A 22,415-nucleotide genomic window follows, 5' to 3' on the forward strand; every position below is an offset into this window, starting at 1 on the left:
AATTGCTTTGGTTTTCTACACAGTGTCATGGTAGTCACTACCTACCCAAATGTGGTATTTTAATATTTTTAAACTGAAAAATGACAATTGAAATGAAGAAAGCAAAACTATTCAGAAAGGTTATCAGAACGCACATTTAACTTCAGACACTTTTTAATCTAATCAGAAAGCAGAACAAAAAAAATGTGCTGAATTCAGAGACACTGAGTCAGGTGATAAAGTTATACAATTTTATATAGGTTTACTGAGGTTGTATCTCAAAATCAAATTAAAACTAAGCAACTGAAAGTAATATTTCAGTTTATATAGTCCAATACTCTTTCTGTCTATCCCTTTTCCTGTTGAACTCTCTTTTATGCCTTTCAGTGTACAAACTTCTTTAACATAGTCATCTTCTCAGTCCTCAGTTTCCTCCACATTTTCTTGTGCTTTATGTTCCTTCATTCAATCCCTGATTATCTGATAATAAGGATTAGTTTACCAGTCTGCCTTTTCCCTGTCTCTGGTTTGGGGAGCTGGAGGTACTAGGTGATTTTTAATGGAACTTAAACCTCAAATTACTCACGTGTTTATGGAAGTGTTACCTTACATTTCCAGGACCATTGATTTTAAACAGGAGTCAGTTGCTGGACTCCTTTAGTCACACATGAAAACCTAGCTTCAGATTCCTCTCAGCAGCTCAGGATGGGAAGAAATTAAATGGGAGTTACAAAAGAAAAAGCCTTTCCAAACATAACAGTGTTATTCAATAGCTTAGAAATTTACTTCTCCTTTCCTGTTGGTGAATGTGGTTTCGTTAACTAATCCAAGCTTTATTGTGAATAAACCCAATGGTTGCTTTTGTCTGTGTTTTGAAGAAGAGGGGCTTGTTTAGGGCTTTAGTAGAGATAATTGACACATAAAGCTCTAGTACAGAAGAACACAGAAAAAGGAGATTAACTTGCCTCCACAGATCATTAGAATTGAGGATATTCCATGGATACCTCCTGCTTGCTGTTAGTAACTATGATGACAAGTTTATGATTCCAGGCTGTGCAAAGCACAGACCTGAAGGACCTGCTACTCATTCAATTCTTTGTTTCCCTGTTTAAATCCTCCTGTTTATATGATGAAGCATACAGTTTATTAACAGATATCTCATTAGCAGCAACAACATAGAGCATATAGCTGTGGTCATCTCTTTGCAAACATTTTCCACACATTTTCTGTAGCTTTCATGCTCAGGGAAAAGTAGCACTAAGTGAATAGTCTTCCTTCAAAAGCCTCGATTACATAATTTATCAATACAATGGTTCCTAGTGAACTCACAGAGTTCCTTTAGGAAATACAGTGCAGGAATCTCTCTGGAAATGTTGCCTTTCAAGACAATTTTCTAGATCCTGAAGAGTTCAGGCACAGAACTCTATTAATACCTTTGTCTTGTAAAGTTAGGGAATGCTACCACAGAATGAAATTAAACTCGAAATACAGTCAGAAGAATTACCCAGCTAACAATGATAGCTCAGCAAAAATATTTGTTACGTAATTCAACCTATTTAGTTTCAAAGGAGTTCAGTGCAGTTGTTTATGTAAGTAACAGGTTAAGGATATCCTTTTTCAGTTGAAAAAGTTATGCAAATACTGTTGAATATTAACAGTTCAGAGTAGTTTTGCATAGGAACAGTTTCATAGAATCACAGAACAGTTCAGGTTGGAAGGCATCTCTGAAGGTTATCTTGTCCAACCCTCTGTTCAAGCAGGGACACAGACCAGTTGCCCAGGACCATGTCCACATGGTTTTTGAATTATCTCCAAGGATGGAGACTCCATAGCCTCCCTGGGCAACCTGTGCCAGCGCTCACTCACCCTCACTTTTCTACTCAATCTACTCACTCTCACAATTTCTACTTTATACAGCTGAACTTTTCCCTGTACTTGTTCACTACAGGAGTCTAGCTCATGGTTTACAAGGGCTGGATGAATGCTGGAGCACAATGCTGAAGTCAGGGATATTTTAGTTGAGAAGCTGATGCAGTAGTTTACTGAATCCATTTTTGGACCATATACTCTGTCATCACCTGTGTATTCCTGATGTAAATGGGGAATGGTGCAAACAGGATCAGCTATGCAGCAGCATGGTGTCCGTGCACAATGTGGGAATGTGAGGCATGCCAGCTGATGGCAAAGCAAAGGCTTTCTGAAGAATACTTGCTTTGGGTGCAAACAGCATATGTCATGCTACTTTGCTTGCATTACAGCTATTTTTAAACAATCCACAACATGGAGACTTAGTATTTTGAACCTGCAAAAGGTCTGGAATGTGTGCAGGTCGTTCTTCCTCCGGTGCAGTGTTTGTAAAGCTGTCCCTAGACACATGACAGACTGGAAAGGCAAAGAAAAGGCAACAGCATGGAGCCTGTGCTGACAGTGTAAATAGAAATTTGAGTTTAGCAGACAAAGTTCACAGTTTGCAGTGAAAGGTTATAAGGATTTCAAGCATTTTTGGTATTTTGTCTCTGCTGTCTGCACAGTATCAAACAAATAAAAAATCCCTGATAGACAGCTTCCAGTTCTCGATACTTGGCATCCCTGCTCAGCCTGAAGGAACATGGGAGCTATGTATTTGGCGTTCTATGATTATTTGAGGACACACCATAATAACAAAGCTTTAACACTTACTCAGCTCCAGCTTGCCTGGTATTTTTTCATGTGACATTTGATAAGCTAAAAGGCTTACCCAGCTTCAATTAAGACAAGTGGCCTACAGTTTTCTTGTCAAAATGCAGTATTGAATTTAGCATGATGAAGGAGGGTCCTAAAATGCTAATGCTTAACAGGTTATGTTTCTCTTTTCCCAACCAACATACAGTCACATTAAAATATCAAATGCTTTTATGAGAAATCTCCTACAGTCTGTAGTTGAGCTAAAGGAGACTTTGAGGAGTCTGACTTTTTTATTATTATTATTTTAATTATAATTTTTGCCTGCAGTGAATTCATTCTATCCTCTGGATATTATTATAACATCTCCTTTAGGAAAGGTTTAGTTCTGGCCTCTGCAACACAGACAACGACATTTTTATTCCCTGTACTCAAGTAAATTTAAACCAAGTGGAGACTGTTTTCCTGGAGGTATGTAACCTCAGAAATCCAAAAAAGAGGTTTTATTACCTGTGTACCTAAGAAGTGAATGCAACCACTGCTTTTTGTGAAATAACTAATTCCAGTATACAAGTCTCTACTGCTGAACCAACAAACAAGAAAAAGTCTTTTGTATTAATCTTACCTTTCGGTGCGTCTCTCCTGGGCTCAGAATATTCAGAGATATCTTAGGAGGTGAATGGGATTAAATAGTAAAGATAGAACAGTAGGTGAGCCAGGTATTGGCTAGATTTTTTGCAGAGTGTATTCTTTCAATGTTCCAAATGAGATTTGTCTTTGTGTTCCTAGCTTTCCAACCCCTGGTGTATTTCAGCACGATCATATATTAGGAGTTCGTTGTGTATACTATAAGTGCCACATGAGCCCATGTTGTGCCTATAGGTGCTGAGAGGTACCTGGTGAGATTTCCCTGTAACTCCCATTGGCATACCTGACAATGTCATGGGGGATCTATTTCCAATCTTAGATGCTTGGATACTTTGCACACCTTGTCCTTCAAGCTCAGCCAGAATACCTGTTCCAGCTGCTGTGTAACACATTCCTTCATGTCCTTCTTGAGAAAGATATTTTTGTATCCTGAGATACAAAACATATTTTGTTGTTGGGCCCCTTCATTAAATTTTCTTTACTGTACCTGAAACCTGATGTCCAGCCTACTTGGCTTAAAAGTGTAGTAGTTATTCGCACAAATATTCAGTGGTTGTGAAGAGCTGAAGATAGGTCTCTCCAGACAATCCTCCTTTGACTTCCTTCTCCTTTTAATTTCCTCTCTCCCCTCACTTTTTACCTAGACATGGACAGTTTTGCTCTGAGGTTTAGTAGTGCTGAATGTAGCAGAATAGATGCATGAGTGTACATGTTACCTCCTACCATGGGCAGGTGGAGAATACAAACACCATGTCACATGCAATTAAACCTAGCCAGGAACGAATATGATCCCTAAAGGGGAGCTATAACTGCATAGGAACTGCAGGCGCACAAAATTAATTCCCGTTCTTCCCTAAATGTAGAAGAATGAAGATCAAAGGGCGGGTGCCCACCATTTTCTACCCAGCAGCAGAAAAATCTGCAGGTTTTGATGTGTTCAGAGCAAAGCACATTCCAACATGATGCACTTCTAGGATAGTTAGAAAACAAAAGTCCCTTGTCTTTTGACAAACAAGAGGTACTGTTTGAAAACCTTAAACGCAAACTAAAAGACTGGAAGCCAGAAAGGACTGAAAGAAAAGGTATTTGCTCACCGTGTAGCTTATATCATATTTGCCCTGGCCAATACCAGGAATACACTGTAACGAGCTGTCTGTTAAGTGTGGGAGAAGAGAGGACCCTCCTCATTCAAAGACGCAGGTGAGCACAGTGTTTTAAGATAAGGCTTTACCTTCAGCAGAAAGAAATGTCTTTATCATGAGATGAGAGTTCTCATCAACACGGGTAGTAGCACCTATATAAAGGACACCTATGTGAACACGATTTTGTTACTTTGCTTTTTTTAAAAAAATGCAAGCAGGGTGTTGGGCCAGTGCCTGTGCTGAGTGGATGGTGCACGCCACCTACAGGGCAGCTTCAGTAGCGAGAAGTGTCTGCTCTCGAGGATTTCCCGTGATAACCCTATAGTATCCATACTGACCAAAAGTTGCTCCGACAGACATTTGAACAGGCCATAGTCACTATTTAAATATATCGATAAGAAGCACTTGATCTTCAGATGCACTGCTACACCATTTGACATAAAGTGTGCTTCATTTTATAAATACACTTGCTAACAATCCATTTTTCATCCTAGTTACAAATAAGGATACATAAACATCTAATTCTCTTTTGATTATTGCCAAAAATGAGGTACACTGACTGTTTCTGGAATTAGAAAAATTATATAAGATTGTTTTTAAATATAAAGCCCATTTTGTCTACCAAAGACAGCAGTAGGGAATCTGATAAAAACAAAGCTTCCAAAGCCACAAGTGCTTGTAGGAGCTGACTATCCCTGCATTACCCAGTGCAGTGTTTGCATTAAGCCTAGCTGAATACCAGTGTGTGGCTTTGGTGCTAAAGAGAAAAACGTCTTAGGTTATAGCTGTAGAAGTAGTACCTTTTCCTTAGGAGTAGCAGTATTTCCTTTATATAACTGCAAGTACCAGCCTTTCCACTGCTTTCAGAGGCTCCTTTTCAGCTGTTTTTTTCAGTCATTAGCACTACCTAGTCATTAAGTCATAACAGGTGAGCTCCAAAAGCAGGTTACAGCCTGAGCCCAAAGGCGGGGGCCATAGAGGGTGGTAGAAGTCCTTCCCCCAGTCCCCTAGCAGCAAAGGGCTAATCCACAGGGGCCGGAGCAGTCCCTGGGACAGCAGGCCCCAGGCTGGCTTGCTCTGCCACACTGGGAGAGGGTGGAAGTAAAGGCACCAGCAACTGAATGGATGAAGACACAAGGATGGCAGCATCGCTCCCCCACCCAGCTTATCACTGGAAACAGCGTATGGCAGGATGGCAGTGCATGCAGAAGACATGGCCTTCCCCATGCGTTTTACCCCAGTCATGCCCTGTTTTGTTTTCTTTCTTCCTTCAGCAAGCTGGGCTGCTTACAGCATGACAGGGACTTATGTGATTAAAACTGAAATTAAACCAAACAATTGCTCCCGACTTTATTATGCTTTTTTCTCTTTTTGATGGACTAATCTGCAGCAGGCTGGAGCAATTTTTGGTCAGTGCTTCTTTACCCTCTTCACCTCCTTCTCCCCAAGACTTCTAGTCTCACCAAATGCTGTACTTGAAAGCTGGCAGTAAGGAAGGTTCCTCCACTGTTTCTCAGGAGACTGACTAGCTACAAACAAGAAGCAGTTGTTATATCTGCTCCACCATGGTATTCCAATTGTACACTGGGACAATGCCATTGACACAAAGGAAGATTCTTCTAAATTTCTGATTCTTTTTCTACTTGGAGATGAGTATCAGAGCCTAAAACTGTATTCCTTTCTCACAATGTATAGGGTTGTTGTAACATTTCCTTCCAGTAAGATCCATTTCTTACAGGCTTTAGCTTGGTTTGGGTTTGTTTTGTTTTAAGTGAAGCATGCACTTTTCTAGGACTGAAGTATTTCTGGAAAAGACAGTTGCTCTGGTGGTTTTAAAACTGGAGTGAAGTAGATACCTGACAGAAGCAAGCAATTTCAGGTGGCTCCAAAACTGACAAAATGTTGATGTAATCCAGGATAAAGAATAATGTCAAGATGAAATGTGTCATCCCTTTAATTTTAGATTACTAGTCTATCTCATAATGGCATCACAGACAGCGAAGGCAAATGTTCTTGAAAGCTGTTGTAATTAAAGGCCTAGGGAGGATGCTTGTATGGGGGTTAAAACAGAGTTAATGAATCACATTTACTCTGACCAAGCAGTGAATTCAGAAGCAGCAATAGCACACAGAACTTAAGTAATACAGTGTGGATTTAAGAAAAACTGGCGATAGTGCCTACAGTTTCATATTAACTGCAACTACAGTTCTAATTTGCATGGATGAAGTAGAATAACTGATGTGAATAATTGCTTTAGACACTATGATATATAAAAAAGCAAAGCCAGGAAAAAAGAGCAGGCAAAATATGGCACCTAGCATGAAAAAAAAAAAAGCAGCTCCAGTCCTGGGGACCTCAAAGACAAATCCATCTGGTTTTGCTTAAGCAGACGATGGCAGGGTGGGGGTGGGGTGTCCTGTTTTAATTTCTTTTTTGGCCTCCGCTATATTGTTTATCTTGAGTGATCATCTTCTTGACAAGTATATTTTCAGGAAACTATTCTTTAGGGTCTCATAGCTCTGAAGAGAGCCTGAATAAATGCATCTGCTTATCAAGACTGACTTGTGGTCTCTGTGTGGCTTTATTTAAAGTTAAAAGGTTCAGTGAGACCTGTAAACAGTCAACTGCAGGAACTGGAGACTGTGAGAAACAACGTAGTACATATAACTGCCACCAAAAATTTCTTCTCTTCATAAATTATTGTGTTACACATTCATGAGCATGAGAAAGATAAGACTGATGACTTAGTATAGTCCTCACCAAAATGATCAATGTACTTATTACAGCATCATTAAGAGCTAAGGCGTTCCAGATCCATTTTGCAAATGAAGAACTGAAGGAGATACAGCAAAGCATGGCAATACCTATACAGCAGTCCCAGAAGCATCTACAATGTTTTGCAGAGGTATCAAAGATTTAACTTTAAATCAGGTATCATGGGTATCACTAGCCAGTCAGGCTGCACCATCTTGATGCTCACCACAGGGTGGCTTGCCAAGTTATTTCTGTTTCTGCACTGTAGACTTTGACTGGAGTCCTGAAGTCCAGATGTGTCCTAAATGAGATGTGTGAGCTGCGGGACCTTAAGACACTACAAGAAACTCCACTGCCTGTTGATTTCCTTCTCTTCATTGCTCCTTTCCTTCTCCAGTAAAAATTATAATGCTCAAGGTGGAAGAAACTTGTGAGCAGGGGTTAGAACATGTAAAATAACAAAAAAGGAACAGAGGTAGGAACTCGGAAGTGAGCAAGCAATACATACACGTGCAGAGAGGGAGTAAGGGTGCTTTTTCCCTAGGAATGAAAAGGCCTGCCTTTTCCCTAGGAATGAAAAAACCGGTGCTGTAAGAACTTGCCTGAGGTCATAGAGATAGTTTTGAACAACTTTACACACATGCTTAAAAATCTCTAGTTCTTTTAAAACTTGAGCCTGCTGCTTGAGCGATGGTGTCCAGATGTACCAGATCAGGACTTGCAACCAGAATTTTGCCACCCCCTTACCATGATGTGAGTAAGCAGACAGGATCCAAGTCCAATGCAGGAGTTTATCTTAGAGCCAGGGGCCAAGCCATTATTTAATTCAGCAGTACCAGACAGTTTATAATTTGCCTTTGGCCTCTTTCAGAGATACTAGTGTGTCTAAGTCTGTCCTTAGGAATTCATTGGGAAAAGCATAAGCCAGACATTTCCTTAGTTCTCTAGGGGCAGCATGTCCTCATAGGAGGCAGGAATATTATTTCACAATTATCATTGCCTAACTCCCTCCCCCTCTGGCACTGTAGAAAAGAAAGAATATCTTATGAGAACAGTAAACATTCAGCATGTGCCTGTTTCACCATTCTGATTTAGAGCGTCAGCCCCACATTCAGAGATGGCAACTGTGGAAGTCTGTGTTATATCTGCAGTAAAAAATGATGGCTTTTCTGGACCTGGATACTGCCATCTCAGTTCATTTCCAATGTGCATGCTTTGGCAGCACACAGCTGAGCAAGGCCATAGATGTGCATTTTAAAATGTGGTAACCTTCAAGTTGTGTTTTTCTTGAGAATCATCTATATTTTAATTACAAGAAAAAAAAAGATGGCACCACTGAATTTCTTTACAAAACAATTCAGTTTAGGATTATTAATTTTAGTCAGTGAGGCATCATCACCAAGAGTGAACAAGACTGAACAATGAGTAAGTTTAAAATGTCTTTGTAATGAATTTAACACATTTGGAAGCCCAGGGTCCTCCCATACTTTTTTTTTGCACCAATTTTCTGTGGTTGGACAAAGATCAAACATAATAGTGTGTGTAGCCAGCACACACTATATGTGATCACATTGGTTAAATTATAAAAAAGGCTAACATCTAACTTGTCCATGTCATGTTATTTGGCAAAACTAATGATATAATTAAATGGATTAAAATATCAAAAACATATGTATTCTCTTAGGTTTATACTTTGTTTCCCATTTACAAAATAATGCTTTTGTTAGAGAATAAAATTCAGTGAGCTTCATATGTACTGGTGGAGTTCTGCAACCCAATTATTTCTTCATCATAATGGCAAAAGAAACTCCAGCAACAAATAATCTAGAAGATTTATAGACCTGATTGCAGTGCTGACACTTGGCCTATAGAGCTCCAAAGCAGGCCAAAAAGAAGTAGCCTTTTCCACAGGTATGAAGCATGTTGCCTGATAGCATTAGCAAAGCCATGGTGAAGGGTATGAGCAGAACATTTACAGCCCTCCTTCTAGCTGAGCTAAGGAATCTTTGAAGAATTCTATGTTGATTTCATGAGTGTTTAAAGCAAACTTCTGCAGGAAATGGGATCCACATGCATGTTTTCTCAGGAGTTCCTTGTAAAACAATAGTCAAGTCTGAACATAAGTATGTCCTTGTAATTTAATAGATAGGTTTACTTTACAGGTTCTTCCTTCATACCCCAGCTGCCTGTAGGACTGTGCATCAACAGAGACATCCAAAGCCTGCTTTCATTTAATTAAATGGGATCTTTGTCCGCCAATTAAAAAAAAAAAAGATATATATATATGAAAGAATGTCTGTTCTCATGACATCTCCAGCCCAATTTCCAGGAAGAATTTGGGATAGTTTTGAATAGATGAAAAGAATGATAAGGAAAACATTTCTTTAAAAAAAAATAAAAGGAAAGAAACACGCCCACTTATCTTCCAACTCTTCCATCTTTGGAAATTTTCCTTTGAGCTCAAAGGGGCTAGGCAAATAAAGCTGTTCATTTGTGATATCCCATTAAATGTAATCATTAGCAAGATAAGATGCAGTAAAATGGACTCTGTAACAATCACTGCAGTCCACTTCAAGCCAGATACATTTAACCACTGTGATAATTTCTACACCAGAATATCAATATCAATAAAATGAACACAGAAAAGTTAGGACTCAGTGATACTGGCTATTCTGCTTATAAATAGGAATTACCTCCACTGCAGTCAAAATATTACTACAACTGAGGACAGAATCTGGGCCAGCAGTGGATACCTGTTTACTTAGCTACACAACAGCAGGCCAGGGTTTGAGTATGTTTCAGCTAATACAAACCAAAGCAATTCTAATTTTACTGCCTGAAAATGGGAATTTCATAGATCTAAGTTGACATTCATTCCTTGCCAAAATGTTTTGCACTGGCACTTAATGTTGGAAAGATCAATTTTTCCTACTGCCAGGAACTGAATAAAACTCAGCCAAATTCTTCAGTTCTTAATTGAGCAAAATTCTTGTTGTAGTTTTGCTTGATTAAGAAAAACAGGCTATAGTCTACTGCATGGATATATGTCTGGATATATGGATATATATGTCTGGGTATATACAGGTTGAGATCCATTTAAAAGTATTTAACAACTAGCAAACTTTATACAGGTTATAGTTCTCATTAAGAATTAATGAGATTATCTATATATGTCAAATTGCCTGTGTGCACAAGTGACCAGTTCCCCAGCTGTTGAATTTCACAAGCTTCTCATGTTGCTACTTGTCACATGCAAGTGATTAATTGAGTCACTTGAGAAAAATCTGTTCCAGATCATGTCAGGTTTTTCTTTACAACTGTGGAGGTCTGAATTACTGAACTCTAGGAAATACTTTTTTTTTTTTTTTTTTTTACTTTAAACATTTGGTATTTACCAGTGTAATTGATGCACAGGAACTAAGGGGACACAAGTTTTTCAAAGTTACAGTCACTACTGCATATAGTTTTCCATCATGTCCATTCATATTTCTGCATTTTATCTGTGTCACAGATCCTCCCAAGGAGAATTACTAGGCCTTTGTAGTCAGGACAATTCGTAAAATATTAAACTTCAACAGTCATTTTTAGCCTGAGGCAGCCAAGGGAAAACTAGCCAGGAAAATTCTTCAACAATATTGTGTTAATAATTTTGTATTTCCAAATGAAAAATAAGTGGTTTTTTCTTCTCCTCCATAACAGTTATCACTGCATTATGAATGCCACAGGAGTGTTGTATGGTCACAATATACTGATGACTGCAAATGAAGGAAAGCACAAACCTCTCCCTTTCCTCTGGATGATTTGTCATGGCTTAGTCCTTTGAAGATGAGTTCATTTCAGGTGTCACATTTAATCAAGATGAAGACTTATTTCCAAACCAAATACATAATGTCATGTAATCATTATTACAATATCAAAAAAGTAAATAATTTTCAATGGACACTCTGCATCATTTGGGGAATAGATATATGTACAGTAAAGGACAAAACAAGGTATAGCTATTAATGATAGAAGAAAGATAAAATAAGAAGGAATTCAGGAAGAGAAGAGGCATGGGTAGAATTTAACAGCAGTTCTCAATGGTGCTTTATGAGATTTCTATACACATTAGGAGATAATCCAGTCTAGAGCCTAGATAGGCAAGAAAAACAGAATTGCCAAAAGAAGAAAGGTACTGAGGTGGGTTTTGTAAAATTTCTTGGTGATTTTCATTACTGGTGCTGCCTTTTAGGTTGAAAAGAAGAAAAATAGGAGAGTGATAGTTTTTTCCTATAGTTAATATTTGAAACTAATACATCCAAATCTGCATTTAAAAGCAATGGCATTGTCATGTGGCAGTAGTCTGTACATTTTGCCCACTATGTCTTAAAAGGAGAGATGAAAACTCTCCATAAGTTTGCCTTACTTCCCCTCTCTGAAATGTTACTTTCAAAAACCTGTAATGAAAATAGTATCTAATGGAAGAGCAAACATGAATGACATAGAATTGCAGAGATTATAAAAGCTCTTAGACTTCTGTCTAGTACTGTCACTGCTGATTTATTATTAAAGCTTAAATCAATGAAGATGGAAGAAATTGGATTACCCATCAATTTCAAGCAGACAGCTGCTAAATCTTTGGTACCTCATTTAATTCCTTCACACATTCCCCTCTGTTCATAGCTCAGCTTTCCTCCAGGTGCTTCTTCCTTTGCCTGCTACTAAGCTTCTGTGCTGTGGGGTCCTGTCAGTCAGCAGCGTGAAACAAAAATTACACCACCACAAGCTGCTCATATAGACACAGTAATACCAGCAAAGCTGACTTGGGAGTTTTTAATTTCTTTATTTTAATTCTTACTATATCATTTCTATGCACATGCTTATGTGTGCGTGTACAGGCAGGGCTTACTATCCCAGCACATTGCTCAGGGTTGCTGGTATGGCTCCTTCTCAGCTAGAAGCACTTTGCCATTTAGTATTCCTTTAGCAGTAAAGCACTCTGACTCATAACAAAAATTGCACCCTGTGTCCAGTAGGCACTGGCTCAAAGTATTCCTCAAAGGTTTTTGGAGCTCACAAAGCTGCAAACACATCTTTTGAAAACATTAGTCCCTGGATGACTTTCCTAGCACAACTTGGAAGTACAGTCTTTTAAAGACCTTGTTTCTACAGGATCTAGGCAGCCTTGTTATTTAATTTATTGAGAATTTTGCACAATTTTCAGGGAATAAGGCTCAGACCTGAAAAATAATCATCTCAAACCCTGAGCCTGTGGGTTATAATTACATACAACAGATTATCTCTTTCCTTAACATGGTTAAAGAAGCCTTCCACAAAGCACATCAGAAACATTTCTATTAAGAATACATGATTTCCACTGACATCTGAAAATCCAAGCAGGTTTCTTGACCTAACGCAGAATTAACTTAGAATTAATGTAGGTGCCCCTCACAGTCAAACAAAAGAGAGTTAGTGTAAGCATCGCTGATAGCCATTCTGCTGTTTGGAGAAACAACTCCTCCTTCCTTGCTAGAGGAATATCTGCCTATTTTTTATTTGGTTAAGCCATGGCATATAGGTAGCCATGAACCTTTGGCTCTGATGTTCAGCAGTAAGAATCTGGTGGACAAAGTTTGTGGGGAAGCATATGATTTCATTTAAGTGCATTAATTCTTCTAACACCAGATTTTGTGAAGTATGTCACTGTTGTCTTAACTGCATCATCCTGGGAATAGCCAGCACTTGACTACTCCTTTGCATAGATACAAGAAATTTTAAAAATACATCTCTGCTTCAAAAAAATCCAGATTTTGAAGCCAGAAAGGAGGACTGGGCAGGAAAACTGAGGTGTTCATTAGTTGATCAACAATACAAGATATAGAAGCTTTCAGATCCTAATCCATGAGGGGATGTTTGCATCTGGCCCCATAATGGAGCCCATGCCTGAACTCCATGCATGTGCAAGGGGAGGTAAGTGCCTCAGGGGGATTTGCAAAAATCACTGTTTGGGGAGCTGCCTAAGCCAACCAAATAGGAAAAGCTGAAGCAGTTCATCCTAAATCTTAGATCTCTCAGGGGTTTAAGTGCCTTCTGGTGAGTGAAGTACCCAGGTGCGTCCCTCCACTCTCAGCCCATAGCCCACAATCCCCTTTTGAAGGCAGGTGCCAAATTTTTCTTTCAGACCCTGAGCAGCAGTCAGCAGCTCAAGCATCATCTTACTCAGGCTACTGAAGAGGGGTCTAATTCCTTCCTTTAGCAAAGGGCATTGAAGTGTGCATTTCCTACCTACTAGGCATGCCAGACCCAGCAAGCTACAGGCATCAGCTGGCAGGAGGTGGGTGGGAGCTAGCACAGGTCACAGCAGACACAAGGAGGCCTGGGCAGGAGGAAAGCCACAAGAAACCTTGCCTAAAAGCTTGCAAGGTGTCAGCAGGTGAAGGGAGCCTCAGGTCCACTAAGTGCAGCACTCAGGTGCACTAAGGAAGGTTTGTGCACCAGGACCAAGCAGCATTTGAGGACTTCAGTGGCCTGCCAGCTCAGGCAACAGCTAATCAGTCTCTGATCAGGGATATGGATTTTGATTATGGACTGAAGTGCTTTAATTTCCCCCTCCAGTCCTACTTCCTTGTGTGTTTCCAGGCCCATGTCTGCCTTGGCTGGTGTCCCCCTTTCATCCCATTTACCAGCTGGGTAGTAACAGATTTATCAGCCTGTCCTCCATCCTGGCTGCTGTGCTGATGAAATGCAAGTACCAGCTCCCACCGCAGACATTTTATGATAGTTAGACAGAAGAGCTGAGCAGTGACCAGCTTTATAGACCATGTTTTTGCTAGTCCCACAGTTACCAGTAATCATGGGTCCATATGGCTGCACTGAACATTTCATATTGTTTCTCAGAGTAGAGTTGAGAGACTTAAGTGAGTAATCAACAGTATTTGCTGTGCAGTACTTGGCTTTGCTTTCCTTTGCCCTTGGTTGTGTTATTCCAAGGTGACAGATATAGTAATTTAAACTCCTTTAAACCATACATTGGGTTGCATATTGGGAATTATTTCTGCCTCATGGCATCTCTGGAGTTTAAATTACTGTAAATTTTCATGGATCCAGGGTAAGGGTGGGGTGGGTGGGGTGGTGGTGGGGTGTGTGTGCATGTGTTTGAGAAGTATTCTTTTTCTTTACTGTGCTTTTGAGAGATGTGGCAAATGTTTGTTATAAGTATTCAATGAATCAAACCTACAGGGAGTATTTCACAACACATGGTGTCATGGTACCCTTATTTCTGCACTTGCCAAGTGGAGAGAGTGGCATCTGTGTAGGCCTGCACATGTTACACATTAACAAGTAACAATGATTTCAGTCTGACTCTCTGCCCACTGACTAGTCAAATGGTTATGTGTTGAAATGGACTTCAGTAAGAAGCATTTCTTACCTGCTGCACAAGAGGAGAAGACAGAAGGTCTTTATGGGCAGATCTGTCTGGCATGACACATGGATGTGTGTGTGCAGTTCAGCCACAGTGGCACTGTAGAGGAGTATGCTAGAGTTTTTGGTGCTGATTGCACCAAAGTGCCACATTACGAAGAGAAGTACACTGGTAAATCCACTGTCAACTATCTAGCAACTTCCAACTTCATGTCTGCCCATAGATACTACCCAGAGAACAAAGGGTCTTTTATAAAAATTAAAAGCCCAGCTTTGAAACCATTTTAACAAAATGAGTGTTTAGTTGTGGTTATTGTCATCTTAGTATTTATCATGAAAAAGAGCATACAAAATAAAATTTACCCATTTAGGAAATATGATTGTCAGATAATATTTGCTTGATTTTTGTGAATGGAACGGTGTCAGATCATGACTTAAGATCAGCACATCCTAAAAAATATGATGATATCTGCAATATGTTATAATAAAATAGGAAAATAATTATTGCTAAATAATTTTAAAACATCCTCCTGATTTCTGTCTGGGTGGAGTAGCCTAGTATACTTAACCTTCTACGGCAAGATTATTTCTTCCACTGAGCAAAGGTAGGAAAAGTATGCAAAGGGCAGAAATCTTTTTAATGGCAAATATCCTTCCAATAAAAATTGTATGAGAGACAGGAGTTTTTTTCAAGAAAAATATTTTATGGACATTTGTTATTGTTTTCCTATCTCCCTTGGACTGGGACTTTGGGGTTCCAAGGAGCTGCGCAGTTAGAACACAGCAAATAAAAATAAGGGAGGGAGAAGCAACTCTTTCTCTCAAAAGGCTCAACAAAGCACAGTGAATAGAAATATTATAAGTGGTAACAATGCACCTCCAAAATGGACCCTCCAAAGCCTTTTGCTTTTTTATGTATATATATTAAAAAAACAGTCATGAAGCAGCATGAGGACAAGAGGCGAAGAAAACACATTTTTTATGCCATCAAAGTGAGAAGAGGATCAGATATGCTATGCCATGCTACTTTCAGAAAGAGACAATCAAGCAAATTTTATGGCAAGAAGGCAATGTGTAAGGCCACAGGATTGCAACAGGAGTCACAGAGAACAGTAAATTGTTTCAAGTTAAGATCAGGCCAAGTACTTCAGAGTCCTGCACAGATTTCTTGCTTTATAGTTCAAGAACTCCCTGGATTGTTAAAGTAAACATTGTCTGGGTTGCAAAGCTAGGGTACGATCACTGTGAAGGGGCACATGAAATAAAGTTTCTCTATAACAAAATTACTTCAGCCAAAGAATCTGTGCATCCAGAATTAGACTCTTGTTCCTAATGAGATTTCACGCTCTTGATGCCTTGTTAGGGGTTAATGGCTCCCATCTAGATCACTGTAAAGCATTTAATCAGTATGTGTGCAGTGCTAAAGAAAGGAGGGAAGAGGAGGGGAAATACAGTTCTAACCTCAAGAGAAGTCCCTGCTTCATCACTGATAATAAAGAGGCTAAAACTTTTCCCTGGCTCCTCAGGTTTGGGACTGAGCATAGCTTAGCTAGTCTGAAAAGTCAAGCCTACACAAATACGCATCTGTAGACACCTGTATTGCTTTACGTAATGTTTAATCTAATAAAAAAAATAAGTGACCTTCCCTGCGACTTCTGTAACAATCAGTCGTTTTCATTACCAAGAGAACTTTTATAGTCAGCATTTTCCTTTCTATTGCCGCTTTGAAAGTATTTAATAAAAATACATACTTTGTGTCTTGCAGATGTTAAGGAATGGGATTTTTGCATGCACATCTAAGCTTTCCTAAAGGCATAGAGATCTACTAATTCACACACTGCTGTCCTTCAAAGCAGTCTTCCCAGACACATGAAAGAAAACCCTAAGCCAGGCTGTATTAGAATAAAATATATATAGCCGGAGTTGATCTTTTGTGTCTCTTTAGGACCCAATGCACCTTCACAAAGAATATATTTTATTTTTTCTTTTAATACAATACATTGATTAATTAAATGAGGAACCAAGAATTCTCTGAGCAGTAAAACTGGTAGATGTCCTTCAGAATAAGACTTTCTGCCACTTCTGAGTATTTAGGTGAAGATTCAGAATACATTTGATTTTATTAATTGCCACCAAAAGGGTCAGTCTTCTTCACTCACTTTTGTCTACTCCAATACATTTGACAGGATGGAGCATTTCACTGATTAATAAGCTTAACACCTAACTGTGCAGATTATTCACTTGTCATTTAGAGTCAATTGCTAGCGTGTGGCTCATTCACAAAGCTGTAGCTGGCTGAACCAAGAGGTAGTGAAATGGAAATATTGTACACTTTCACCAGTGAGTATAATTCATAGCAACACTGCTAGAGGCACTGCTTTGGATTAAAGTAGTAAAAAGCTGTGATATGCTTTGCAAACCTTAGTAACATGCAAACAATTGTACCATGAAAATTTGGGAGGCTTCTACTGCACACAGCCAGCACAACCTATCTCAGGGCAGAGTAAGGCCAAGAGTGATGAGTGAGAGTGACAGCTGAGAAGGGAGGTTTCCACAAAAAGCTTGTAGTTCCCCATCCACACTGTTCTGCAATGAGTAATCACCATGGTTCATTATCAACACCCTGAGTTTCAGTCCACTGGATCGAGCACTTCAGCCCTTCAGCACCTCCGGTTGTTTGTCTTTGCATTTATTTTGGGGTAGGGGACTGGCATAGGGGACTGGCAGTAGATGTGAAGTGGTTTCGCCATAACAATCCCCAAACTAACAATGCCCCCAGGAGATGGTCGGTTGGCTATAAAAACACTTCCGTGGCAACCAGCCTCGATGCCAGTGGGCTGCATGCAGAAAACCTGCTAGAGTTAGATCTGGTAAGGCAGATTCCTTGGACAGTGTCAGTGCTTGTGCCCCACAGTGAGCTCCTGCAGTGCCCGGTAGCACCACGGCTTCAGAGAAGCAGCCCTCAGTTCAGTTCCCACGTTGAACAAACAATCTGTGCTTGGACTTATCAGGCGCCAGTCCTGGGCTCCACGCCAGGAGGGCGATTACGTGCCGATAAGCGGGGAGGCAGCTCTAGGCTTTGATCGCTTTGTGTGTTCCACATTATCAGGTCCGGGTTTATGTGCCTCGTACAGCCAATCACTGAATGGGGAGTTAGTGGCAGTCGCTTAAGTGTCTCCATCAAAGCTGCCTGCCACCAAGACTGTAGGCAAACTGCCCAAAAGAGAGCACTGGGCAGAGGATTCAAGCGCATGGTGTATGGCAGAGAACAGGAAAATGTATTCAAAGGGAGGTATTTGTTAAATCCTACCTATAATTAATTCTAATCCCATAATTGAAGTCGCATGCTTTTCTGCAAACATTCCCCCACGTTGGTCCTTCCTCCCCACTCCGAGGTCAGACACTGCTTAGTGCAAACAAGTACATCCCACCACGCAAGACAGCAGCATCCCCAGGGACTGCGGTCACCCAGCCAACAATGCCCAGCATGCTGATCCTTGTCACGGCTCCCCACGGTCTGACTGCAAGTGGCTTTCAGGCATTTTCCAGCAAACAGCTTCTGGGCCAGATCTTCAAAGACACGCAAGAGACTAACTCCCCTGGAAATCAATTACTAGTGCCAGGCATCTGAATACCATCATAAATCGTGAGCTTTGTGTTGGGTCGGCAGATCCCTGTGCCTGGGAGTTAGGGGTTGTGGAGATGCCAATCTAATCATGCCCAGATTTGCAGAGAAGGAAGGAGATGCCTACCCAGGCCCGTGTAGGTAGGCTTGCAGCAGACCGGGCACGAGGAGAAGACTAAAGGCAATATAATTATGTCTGCATGGCCCAATTTCTCCTCCTCATCATGGCTGCTTCCAGCCTCAGGATGTGTGTTTTCACATATGTGCACACATGAATACCTGCACACATACAATTATTTTCATATATATGTAGATTCAGGCACACATGCGAATATACACTGCTTGGAAGTAAGAAATGGGGAAAGTCCAAGGGTGCCATTTTCATCCAGAGAGGTGTGTGACCATGCAGACTGAGCACTTGCACTAATGTATTTGCAAAAAGATTGGAGCAGAAGCAGCTGCTTTGTCTTTGGATTAACAGCGATCTCCCCAGGCATTGCAAGAAAAGATAGTATAATTACCACTGAAGCCAAAGATAGCATATAGATGATTATCAGTTTTTAAGATTAAGCCATTTATTTAGATGTTTTCACACTTCTCTAAGAAAGCAACTCTAGGCACCATTCTGAATTAAAAAAAAATATATAGTTGTGCACCACATGTTGAATATTCCCCATTAGCAACAGGTTTATGCATGTGTGCATTTTAAAATGTTTATTATGACAATCCTTGTTATGACTGTCTTAGATTTAGTAAATACCACATGATAATCAGACACAGTTGTTAGACCTTGAGCAAAATATGATTTAATTTAATTTTAACATATTGAATAATAGCTGTTTCTTGGTAAACTAAACTGAACACAGACACTCAGCACTACTTAGTTTCCTTGGAGGGGACAGTGAAAAGGAGGGAGGGGAAAGAAAAAAAACAACCAACCCCAATCTCTGTGGGAAAGTTGCATGAGAGGCAAGGCAGGATTACATTTACCATAAATCCTGCTTTCCTCCCTACTGAATACATGGGCACTTACAGACCCTTTAGCAAGGTAAACTCTTCACCTACTCAAGAAACAGGTATTGCCTTCAATGAAGCCGTAGGGACTGTTAAAAGTAAAATCATGTGGGACCCCAAAACAGCTTGGGCTGAAGTCAAGCACGGAGCAACTGTCTCAGCATAGCTAAGCCCTCGCAGAGAGGCTGTGCTCTCCCTCACCATCCTCCTGCTCTTTACTGCTGAAAATAAGATTAAATCAGCGTAGCTAGTCTTAATTTGTGTTATGAAACTGGTTAGCTTTCGGAGGAAATTTGTGCAAAGTTGCATTTGGTTGCCTTTACTCCCTGTTTTTATGTGGAGTACGATGGAACTTTCAAAAAGAAACCCCCCCAACTGTGTTTAATTTGTTTGATTGCAAATATAAAAACATCTGTCCAAATTACACAAAACCTTGTTTGGCACAGAAAGGCAGAAGAGTGCTTTATATTCAAGTGGTAATGTGCGCGTTAAGTGGCACCCTAAGCTCTGAGCAGATACAGAATTGTTCGGCAAGCAGAAGGTTGCTGGTTTTTCCTGCCCTGAAAACATGAGTTCCCACAAAAATTCAGTCTCTGTGCAGTACAAGGTATCCTCAGATCCTTTCAGAAAGTATGCACTGACTGACAAGTTAGACCTCAAAGGAGTTTAATGATCCAGAGGTTAATGTAAGCAGAGATTAAACTTTGAAACAGTGTCTTTGAAAACTGTGGACAACAACATGCTGGGAAGAGCACTGCTCAAGTCACCTATGCATTACAGCACTGCTGCTGAGAATAACCAACATTTGCTTGACTTTTCACATATAAGCACATAGTCCCCACTTGAAGCCACGCCAGCTATTCACTGGTGTTGAGCAACTAGAGGAACTAAAGCCTTGAGCTGCTCTTCTCATTTTGTGCTAGAATTTCTTAGAAGCAAGGTAGCTGGCTAACAGGATTCATTTACAAATGCCCCCCAAAATTATATGCCCAGAGTGATTAATGGTTTTCAGGTGTTGGGGACCTTAGCAAAAATATGTGTAGGAGGTGGGGCATGTGCACATGATTGCATGTATAACATAGCAGTTTAAGGGAACCATGTGATACAGAACAGGAATGCTATAGGTTATTTGTTACCAAAGTAACACTAAAAATGAAAATGGGGAAAAAAAAGCTATTGCCCTGTGAAGACTTTGTAGCTTTCTCTTACAAGTCTTTCTTTGATGACACATGAGCTGCCATGTAGCTCTGCCTGCAAGCTGGGGGACAGCCAGGGAACTCCCCATGGAGGACTACTGTGTATCCAACCCACCAGCTCGCTGCAACACAGTGGTGTTACTCCTGATGCATAGTAACATGTTATTTGCCATTTCCATTGATTATGCTGCCCCTGCATGTCTTTATATGACAATGAGAGACTTCAGTGAGGGTTATAATGTTCCCATGGGACTGGACCCTCCCCCCGCGAGCAGAGACAACCCTGCATATGCCATTGTAGGTACTTGGCAATACAGTCAAAGTTACTCCAAAAATAGCCGTGTTCCTAACCACTTTTGATCTTGAGTCAAAGACATCCTAGAAATTTTAGCTTTTTAGCATCAAATATTTTTTAGTAGTCCTCTTCTGGGCACAAAATCTCCAGAGTCATTAGGATTTTTATTTTGCAAGTTTTGCAGCAGGCATTTTCCATGTGGAAAGCTGAGTGTTAGCAAGACCATCCCCTCAGCACTGACGTGCGGAATTAGACTCTATAACTCGAAAGTTATAAAGTAGGTATGTTTATTGCGCGCAGATGCACGGGGGATCGCTCCTCCACAAGCGTGCATGCCCGAAGTGACAAACCATCTCACATTTATACAATAAAACAAATGAATATTCAATTAACGCCTATACATATTCGTTATGTAAACCCGCTTACGCTCGCTTTGTATGTTAATTAGCTTATCAGTCCTTTGCCTGGAATGTTGTGGTCTTGCAGGTTTGTAGGTGATTCATGTTCTTGTGACCATCCGATCTTCTTCAGCAAGGAGACTTAGCACTCTCTCCCTCTGGACAGCATTGGAATATCTCTCATCCTTTTCTCATTCTTTTTTAAAATAGCCCCTTTGTTACAGGAAGAAGGGCAGGTGTCTCCTCAAAACTGTAGGCGTCTCCTCAAGGCTGTGTGCCTATGTGACCAGACACCGCACCCATGACTAGTCACCATACCCACATTCCTTGAGCAGACATATACAATCACAATCGATGTCCATTGTCCCCATTTCACACTATTTCTCCATATCAGCACAGTAGGGAACAGGTCGCTGCAGCTTTAGGCATCCTCCTGTGGAGGGGACCCCAGGGCAGAAGGGTTCAGGTCACTGAGGTCTACTCATGCCTTATGCCTGTTCAGGAAACACAGCAGTTCGAAAGCAACACGTGATAAAAGCTCATAGGCCTAGTCTCTGGGCGAGTAACTTAGATTCTGAGACATGGGTAAATTTCAGTTAGCCCCAAATTTGGTTGCAGAGTGATTACTTCCCTGTAAGAACTGATAAATCAAGGTCTGGTTTCCACCCTTTGCAAGACCACCTATGATTTCAAGTCCCATATGGATGGGCATCACTCTTTCCATACATTCTTTACACAATTAGGCTAAACCAGCCATTATTTCTTCACATCAATTTAAGAATTAGGACTGCTGGTACATTTTGTTTTGTCTTCAGTTTCTACTGACAAATGCAAATAGCCAAGGAAGGTCCTTCCTAGTTTTCTCAGGAGAACAGCTCTACCAAAAAGGTTATTGAGAAACGTTCTCACTTGAGCTTTGCCTGTGTTTTTTCAGGGACTCTTTCACCCACAGAGCTAACCACATGCATTCACACACAAGCAGCTGAACACTGTGGTTTAGGATAATGTTCCTTTACCCTCAAGTGACTTGCCCCACCCAAGGTAAAGCAAAATGTTTATTGTCTCTTAATCTGAATGACTGGTACAAAATGACTTATACATATGAAGGCACTGTTACTTCGCTTCCATCTTCCCTCAGACATTCAAACAGTTAAGGTAAAACTTTGCTTTCTTTAAGCCTTTGCCTTCTCTAAAGGTGCATGCATGCACTGATTTACCTGCCATAAATAGCAGACACATTCCCATTGCTTTCTGACAGAAACCCAGGAAAATCCCATTCCAAAGCCAGTTTATTGCTCCGCT

General features: G+C 40.4%; 1 protein-coding gene across 7 annotated transcripts in view; it reads left to right on the top strand.

Annotated features, from left to right (window-relative positions):
• COL8A1 (collagen type VIII alpha 1 chain) overlaps nt 1-22,415 on the top strand; it is a 101,114-nt gene that overhangs the window by 66,307 nt on the left and 12,392 nt on the right. For 2 of the 7 annotated variants that reach the window (XM_080375973.1, XM_080375974.1), the window contains one exon: nt 7,453-7,542. The exons of 4 other annotated variants lie outside the window; for them this stretch is intronic. In XM_080375973.1, the coding sequence (XP_080232099.1) occupies nt 7,495-7,542 (48 nt within the window). In that variant the 5' untranslated portion in view covers nt 7,453-7,494. Of the gene's footprint in view, nt 1-7,452; nt 7,543-22,047; nt 22,155-22,415 lie in introns of all 7 variants that reach the window. One more of the 7 variants, XM_080375977.1, reaches the window with a different exon arrangement.

The sequence above is a fragment of the Falco punctatus genome, assembly GCF_963210335.1.
Source record: "Falco punctatus genome assembly, chromosome: 2".
Taxonomy (NCBI): Eukaryota; Metazoa; Chordata; class Aves; order Falconiformes; family Falconidae; genus Falco; species Falco punctatus.